An 8,547-nucleotide genomic window follows, 5' to 3' on the forward strand; every position below is an offset into this window, starting at 1 on the left:
CCTTGAGAGGCTTTTGTTGATTTGGTGTCTCTTTAGGGGACAGCTAGATCCTGGTGGGGGCCTCAGAGGCCTCCAGGGGGAGGAAGAAAAGCAGCCAGGAGCCACCATCAGACACTCCTGACCGGGGTACACTTGCCCCCCATCTCTTCCTCCCCACATGGAGCCTGCAGCTCTATTTGTGGGGTCAGGGTGGGGTGAATGGCGGCACAGCAAGGAGGCCTGCCTGGGGCATGTGGGCAGCGGGGAGTGGTGGTTTGGAGGATTAAAACGGGCTGGGGAAGGCATCTCAAAGGAGCTCTGTGCTGGGGCCGGGCTGAATACGGTGTGCTGGGTTCAGACTCGCTGTCTATTTCTGTTTGTCTGTTTAGACTGGCAGCCCTTCTGGTGTGGGCAGCACCCAGCAATGGCCCTGGTCCCGACTGGGCCTCTTGGCGCTACCGTAACCCAAATCAACATTAATATGAATGGTCCTGCTCGTCAGTCTGTGCCAGCACACAGCCAGAGGCTATGGCTCCACCCTCCCTGATCGGACCCCGGATGGGCCCGCCCGGGCCTTGTGCAGCATAGACCCAGCTGAGTGGTTTGGCTGGGACCTCATTAACTCGGCCCTCCCTGGACGGGACACGAGGAGGGTCGGCTGGACCCGAGAGCAGCTCGCACAGAACTGAGCAGTGTCATCCCAGCTGGCAATGACCTGACCCAGCTCAGAACTTCTGAGTCGTTTGGATCCAAACAGCCTGATGCCGTTGGGACCAGAACATTCCAGGACGATTTAAACCACAACCGTCTGGTGCCACTTGGATCAAACCCTTGGCTCAGGTCAATCGTGATCCTGTCTCTGCTGCCTGCACTGTGAGATCTGGGGATTTAGCTGGAGAATTGCACTAGAACCGCCATCCCTTCCCCAGCAGAGACCCAGACCTTCTGGCTGGTGCTGGGACAGAGAATCCAGGAGGTTTCGAGGACTGTGACAGGCACCAGCCTTGGCCCGAGTCCCCAGAGCCAGGACCATGGCGCACAGCCAGGGGCTTCCTGCTGACGCCCCAGAGACGAATCCTGGAGCTGCCGAGGAGGGGTCAGGTGAGCAGGACGTTCCCTGGGGCCACAGGACACTCGGGGGAGAGGCTGGCAGGGGTCCTAGGTCGAGGATGAACTCGAATTCTCTCTCTGCCTGGCCCAGGGAGGTCTCAGAGGGAGAAGGGGAGAGAAACAGAAACTCCACCAGGGCACAGTGGGGGAAACAGACTCCAAGTGGGGAGAGACAGAGCCCTCTAAATGGTTAAATGGAAAAGAGGAAGGGGAAGACACAGACACCCTCCCCCGAAGGGGTGAAGGAGACACCAGGAAGAGGAGATATCTGGGGGCACAAAATGGCTCTTCCATGTAGAGATGCCAGTGCAGAGTCCTGGGCCCTTGGGGTAACGAGCCTAAGCCAGGGGCTTTGGAGATGGGCACAGCCAGGTCTCAGGCTGCTCCTGGTAACCATGCCAGGGTCAGATGTCAGGGCTGGGGCAGACCAATGGGGCAGAGTGTCCATCCCCCCCAGGCCAGGGCAGCATCGGCACCGACAGGACGTTGTGTAGGGCTCTGTCCAACCTAGTTGCCAATGTGCCAAGCGAGGGGGCTCTGGCCCTTCCCTGGGCACAGCGTGTCAGATCCCTGACTGGTCGCGCCCCTGATATTCGTACTCAGGGAGTTCCCTTCCCCACCCCTTCCCCCTGCCCATGGGGGGCACCTTTGGGCCTGGGACACAGAGCTGGGAGCCGGAGGGGGATGCGCCGCTGGGGGCGATGGCCGCAGGAGTTGGGCTTTCATTCTGCTTTCAGAGTCGCAGAGATCAGGGGAGTCGCCCCCTCGTCAGGGGGTCTCTGCTGGGAGCCCCGTTCCTGAGGAAACGGCGGAGCAGAGGGTCTCTGCCTCTGCAGGCCCCAGGGACCCAAGCCAGCAGACCTCCACGGCCACATCCATCACCAGCCACTCCTCCACCCGCGGTGTGCAGCCTGCGGCCTCCAACCGCCTATGTGCGCAGCCTCCAGATCCACCCAGCGCCGGCGTGAAGAGAAAGCGCTCGGCACGTGTCAGAGAGGCCGAGGGGGAGGGAGAAGAAAAGACCCTTTTCTACATGCAGGTCAGGGTCGTGAACGGCGTCTCGGTGGCCTGGGAGACGGGGGCCGGCTTTGAAGCCATTAGGAAGCGCCCCCGCATCTTTAAGGCCAATTACAGCGGAGGAGAAAGTTTTGCTGGCTCGGACCGGAGCAGCTCCCACACCAGGTCCGACCTGGGGGACGTGGACCCCGAGCTGGGGGACGTGGACCCCGAGGCAGAGAGCGACGCTGGGGGACCAGCGGAGGAGGCTCCGCAGCAGCCGATGGGAGCGCCCCCTGAGTGGCTCCTCACCCCCGAGCAGGGCCTGCGCTGCCTGGCCTGCTGCCGAGTCTTCCCCAGCCTGGAGGCCCTGACCCAGCATGTGAAGCAGGGGCTGCGCGAAGGCTTCAGCTGCCGCGTCTACTACCGGGTGCTGGGGCAGCTCAGGGCGGGAGAGCCGCCCCGGAAGAGACGGCGACGTGGGGGCCGGGAGTGCAGCAAGTGTGGGGGAGAGATACGGCGCCCACGCAAGGCTGCCAGATAGGCCTGGCAAGGACACGCCGGGGGAGTCCAGCTGCTGGCTGAGACCGGAGACGACTCTGCCAGGAGAGCCCTGAATACACAGAGTGGCGACCACAGCCAGCAGCGGGTCCGGGCACACACGCCAGTCGCTGCCCCCGGCTAGGAAGCCCTGCCCACTGCCGGCTTCCCAGCCGGACCCAATCTCCACGTGAGGCCAGGACAACGAGCTCTGGGACTTGCCGAGATACGCCCGGGCCCCTGCTTGGGAAACGCCAGCACTACGAGCATCAGGGCTGAGAACTGGCAGCTCCAGCAGTGCCAGGCCAACGGCATCCCAGCCCAGCACGCCAGATCCACACCAGGCTCCCCCCGGGGCCAACAGGCCGAACCGGAGCTTCCAGGCTCCCTTCCCTCCCCCAGCCCGGCCAGAGGAGCAACCTGCAGCTCCCGCAGCAAGGCCCTGCCGGATGCCAGCAGAGCCCCAGACAGCAACGCCGAGCCCCACCCCTCCATAGGGCCGTGGCCGCACCCGACCCAGCCACCAGGGACGGGGAAAGAACTGACGACACCAGCCAGCCTTCTCCCTGCCGGGACCCAGCCTAACGCCTTGGCCACCACCCAGAGGGCTGGAGGGTCGGTAGCAGAGACACATCCTTAGAGACCCACATGGACTCCGGCCCATCGACAGGAGGCAGGTGATGAGAAGATGTCTCTCTGCAGCATCCCCAGAGACGGACGCACAGGGCGGCTACGACCAACAGCCCCTGAAGGCTGAGCCGTGGCCTCTGCCGCCACGGAGCAAGGAGCCGGGAGCGCGCCCTGCCGGCACAGACATCAGCTAAGTGACTTACTGCAGGGTTCTCGTCGGTTGGGGTGTGGGGGGGCCCTAGGCTCCCGCAGCGACTCAGGGGCTTGTGAGCTAGGGCAGGTAGCTAAAGGGTCTGGGCAGGGGGCTGTAGGTCAGGAGGCAGATGGGGACAAGGGCTGGGTGAGAAAAAGGGGTGTGTGGGCGGGGGCAAGGATGTGAGGAAGGGGATGTGGGCGGGGGCCACACCTCGACCAGCCACAACGGAGCTAAAGCTCTTACCTGCATCTTCACTAGGAGCAGGTTTCGCTGACCCACATTAGATCCACCTGACCTAAACCCCAGCCCGTGTCTTAGTCCAGGCACAGCGCCGGTGTCCTCCTCAGTGCCTGGCACAGCTCGGTCAGGTGATAAATTGACAGCTCAGGCTGGCGCTCAGATCCCAGCTGGAAAGCAGGGGAAACATTCTGTGCTCCCAAGTGCACCAAACGCCACAGCCGCCCGCCCGCCCGTCAGCTGAGGGGACGAAAGGCTTTCGCCAACATTCATTAATGAAGCTTCACGCCCCTTGGCAGGAGTGGGAGCATCCAGAGCCTTGTGCTGCTGACCGGGAAACTGAGGCACAAAGGCAAAATGACTCAACCGAGATCACACAGTGACTCTGGGAATCTGACATTTCTTTGTGCCAGACAAAGGCACAACCCCTTCCATGCAAAACAGCGACTAACCTGGGAAGGGAAGCAGCGTGTGTGACCATCAGAGCATCCCCCGTTTAGTTTGGCTACTAAGGAACACAGCCTTAACCCCCTGTTCATATGTTACAGTCCATGCAGCTTCCATTCTTATCAAGGGCACGAAGCCCTGTCGGAGGCAGTGGGGGCTGCCCGGCAAACCGTGAAGCCGGTAGCGCTCGGGCAGCTGTTTCGTGTGGCTGGGAGGGAGGAGGGGGAATGCGGGGCGCTCAAGGGAGAGGGCGGAGTTGGGGCGGGGACTTTGCGGGAGGGGCGGGGTTGGGGCGGGGACTTTGGGGGAGGGGTGGAGTATGTACAAAGGGGACACTGACCTGCACTGTAAAGCTCTTAGCGATCTATGGATGAAAAGTGCTATATCACAGCATATCCTTTTCTCTTCCTCCCCGTTGTGAGCCCCAGCTACTGCCATGAAGACCCCTGTGTTCCAGAAAGAGCGTCCACCAGATGCTTCCCGAGTGACCTACTCAGGGTGCCACTTGCCCCCATCCGGCCAGGAGGTAAATATCAGAGTGTGGCCGACCTACCGGGTTGACCAAAACAATCGCTTGCCCTTTATCCACAAACCTGATGATTCTCAGACCCAGTTTTTGGTCTCCACCAACCGTCCCGCTTGGTAGCAGAGTTTTAGTAGCAGAGGCTGTAGTGAGGACTCGCTGGGCTAAGATCATGCTAAAAACACTGTGGAACATTCATATATCAACCTAAAGGAACAGAGTGCATGGTGGGATATGTTGGCCTTGCCTATCTTTATCATGTGTGCAACTTGCTGGGGGATAGGGTGACCAGACAGCAAATGTGAAACATCGGGACTGACCCTATAAACCTATGTAAGAAAAAGACCCAAAAATTGGGACTGTCCCTATAAAATCGGGACATCTGGTCACCCTACTGGGGGAGGGAGTGGGGGTTGTTTGCAAATTAGCAAATAACCAAACAACAATAGTCACTCCCCGAATTAACGAGGTTTGGCTAGACAGTGACTAAGGGGCAGATGGCGCTAGGTGCCGCTGTTGGCTAATGGTAATATCTGTAGCAGTGAGACCTTTCTGTATTTCCACAGGGCTGGGCTAGCAAGGACTTGGCCCTGCAGGCAGCAGGTAGGTGCTTTGGCAGAGCTGGGGCAGGGAGGAGGGAGCAGAATTGGACTGGCAGGGGATACTCCAACCTCGGACAGAGGTGCATTGGCAGAGCGGGTGGGAGCTGTGCTGGAGTAGCTGGGAGCGTGGCAGGCCATGCTCATGGTGTATGGACCGGTCCGTGTGGGGGGACCACAGATTGCAATAGCACAAGATGTTGCAGGTCCGATTGAGATGTGTTGTCAGAGCTGGGGGAGGCAAGTGCCCATAGCAGCAGCCCCGCAGCATCGTGCCTGGGCCCAGGCAGCTCTGTCAGCCTCCTGCGTTCAAGAGACCCGATTTCACTCCAAAGAGGAGAGCATTTCCGGAACAAGGGCCTTCGTTCCCAGCACGCTCACAGTAACTGCCCTGGCCGCATGGCTGCCTGCCATGAGCAGAGTCTGGGTGTGACGCTGCATTTCTTAAGGGAACCTGCCTCACAGCTCTCTCTCTGTTCACAGAGTGACACTCGCACAGGGGAAGGACCCGGAAGGAAGTCTGCCTTGATACGGTTTGCGTCCAAGTTGCGGGGCAGACACAGCAGGAGCTGACCACATCCCCAGCTTCACACTCCCCATTCTTATAGCACCGCCGGGTCCTTCGTTAAGGTCAGACGTCGGCAGCCGAAAAGGAGCTTTACATCTTCTATCACAAGATCTCATTCAAACAGGAAAACAACGAAAGGCAGAAGGCAAACTTTGAGCTCTCTTTGAATTCCTCCTGGTGGTTTGACGCAAAGCAGTCACACTGAAGGCAACAATTCTCCATTCTTCAGTAGGGGCCCAATCCTGTGACGTGCTGAGGGCACTTAACGGCACTCAGGAACCTTTCAGGATCAGGCCCCATAATTCCATATGCCAGGCTGTTATTATCGTGTAACATTTATACCGCATTGGTGCCTAGAGACCAGCCAGGCCTGGGGCCAGTTGTGCTGGGGACTCCAACAGACAGAGCTAGTGTCTTCCTAGATGCAAACCACACATGCCCATGGGCTGAAATCAGAGCACATGGAAAAAGCTAACGTTAACGTGGTATCAAAGCATCACTCCAACTAGTAGAGACATTGTCTACACCCAGTGGTCTCTGGTACCCATTTGTGATACACTGCATGCACAGAAGGGAAGAAGGGAGGTTAGTTCTGTGGGACAGTGAAGAACAGAGGAGATATGTGGATTTTTTTCATGAATTGTCTATTTGATTGCAATCATGAAATCTGCCACATGGATGCAAGGAGTTAACTCAGTCCTAGGTGGTTTTGTTGTGCGGGGGGTCCTCACAGTGTTTTTGTTTTGTTTTCTTGTTCGGCTCGGCAGCGCTCGAGGGTTTGGGTTTTTTTGTTTTTATGTTGTTGTTGTTGTTGTTTCGGCCGGGCAGCGCGGGGGGGTTTTCGGCGGCACGACACTGGGAGGGTTGGGGCTTTGGGTGGCCCGGCCCGGCCCAGTGCTCCGGAGTTTTGGGCGGCCAGGCCCGGCCCGGCGGTCCAGGGGTTTGGGCAGCCTGGCGCAACGGTAGGGGGCGGGGGTTGGGGCGGCCCGGCATGGCGCTCAGGGGCGGGCGGGGGTTTGGGCGGCGTGGCGCTGGCGGGTGGACGGGGGTTTGAGCGGCCCGGTGCGGCGCCTGGGGGGGGGTGCAAGTGTTTTGGCGGCCCGGCGCGGCGCTGGGGGGGGCGCGGGGGTTTCGGCAAACCAGCGAGGTGCTTGGGGGGGACGGGGCTTTGGGCGACCCGGTGCAACGCTCGGGGGGGTGGGGGTTTGTGCGGCGAGCTGCTCGGGGGGGCGGCGGGGGGTTGAGCGGCCCGGTGCAGCAGCTGGGGGAGGGGCAGGGGGTTTGGGCGGCCCGGCGTGGCGCTGCGGGTGGGACACGGGGGTTTGGGCAACCCAGCGAGGCGCTCGGGGGGGGCGGGGGTTTGGCCGGCCCAGCGCAACACTCGGGGGGAGCGGGGGTTTGTGTGGCGAGCTGCTCGGGTGGGGGCGGGGGTTTGGGGGGCCCGGCCTGGCGCTCGGGGGGGGGGAGCGGGGGTTTCGGCGGGCTGACGCTCGGGGGGGGGCGGGGGTTTTGTGGGGCCCGGGCTCGGGGAGGGGAGTGGGGGTTAAGGCGGCCCGGCGTGGCACTCGGGGGGGTGTTGGGCGGCGTGGCACATGGGGGGGCTGGGTTTGGGCAGCCCAGCGCAGTGCTGGGAGGTGTTACGACAGGGCGGCGCTCTTCTTTTTTGCCTGGGGCGGCAAAAAAGTTCGAGCCGGCCCTGCCTGAAGCTCACAGAGAAGCAGGGTCTGCAGAGAAAGAGACTGTTAGTGGCCCCAGAAGAGCTGAGGTACCAGGGCTAAGTCGGGCCTACCTAATTCTGGAGGGAAATTGTCTACATGGTAAGTTAGTGCACAGCAAGTTAGCGTGCTCTAGATTCACACCCTGGCTTGCTGTGCACTAACTCGCCCTGTGGACAAGCCCTGAGAGAGGTGCAGCTCATCCCTGAACCGGGACGGGAACAAACTATCAACTTCCACCCTTTCAGTTTACGGACACTGGTCCAAAATTTTCCATTGCAAGATTTTTCCTGTTGAGAGAAAATGGCCTTTTTGTAGCAAAAAAATCCATTTTCACCTGCACTGTTTGGGGGGGTGTAGCAATGTGGGACTCACCCCTGCGGCACCTCCTGCTGGTCATCTCAGGGAATTACCTCGCCAGCCTCTGGAGCGCCCTCTGCAAGCCAGTGATCCGCCTTACCGCTGGCCCCGTGTCCCTCCCAGACCCCGGTGCCCTTTTATCTGGGGTGCTGCCCCCTGGCAATGCCCCCACACTCTGCCTCTGGGTCTCCCCTCTCTGGGGAACCCCCAACCCTCTAATCCCCACCTTGCCTCACTCTGGGCTACTGCCAGTCACCCACTAGCCCCCGCGCCCTGGGGCGGGCTGCAGTGTCAGCCACTCATCATAGGCAAGGTCAGGTCTGGACCTGCTGCCTCTCTCTGCAACCCAGTGCCTCTATGGGGCCTTGGATAATGTTACCATACGTCCGTTTTGGCCCGGACATGTCCGGCGTTTTGGTAATCAAACCCTCGTCTGGGGGGAATTTCCAAAAAGCCGAACGTGTCCGGGAAAAATACTCCCAGCTTTGCCGGCATCCCTGGCTTACCCTAGAGCAGGCTCCGGCGACTGCTGCTGCTCCCTGACTCCTCAGCTCTGTGCAGCTGAAGAGCGGAGATGCCCGAGTGCTACCGGCTTCACGGTTTGCCGGGCAGCCCCCAGACCTCCAGACCCTGCCCCCGGCCGGGCG

General features: G+C 60.7%; 1 protein-coding gene across 1 annotated transcript; it reads left to right on the forward strand.

Annotated features, from left to right (window-relative positions):
• The first annotated feature begins 1,010 nt into the window (after positions 1–1,010).
• On the forward strand, positions 1,011–2,629 carry LOC128825867 (protein FAM170B-like). Its single transcript, XM_054008705.1, has 2 exons — positions 1,011–1,080; positions 1,827–2,629. Exons 1-2 carry the CDS (start codon positions 1,011–1,013, stop codon positions 2,627–2,629), a joined length of 873 nt encoding a protein of 290 aa, XP_053864680.1.
• Positions 2,630–8,547: the final 5,918 nt, after the last annotated feature.

This window comes from Malaclemys terrapin, chromosome 18, assembly GCF_027887155.1.
Source record: "Malaclemys terrapin pileata isolate rMalTer1 chromosome 18, rMalTer1.hap1, whole genome shotgun sequence".
Lineage (NCBI taxonomy): Eukaryota > Metazoa > Chordata > Testudines > Emydidae > Malaclemys > Malaclemys terrapin.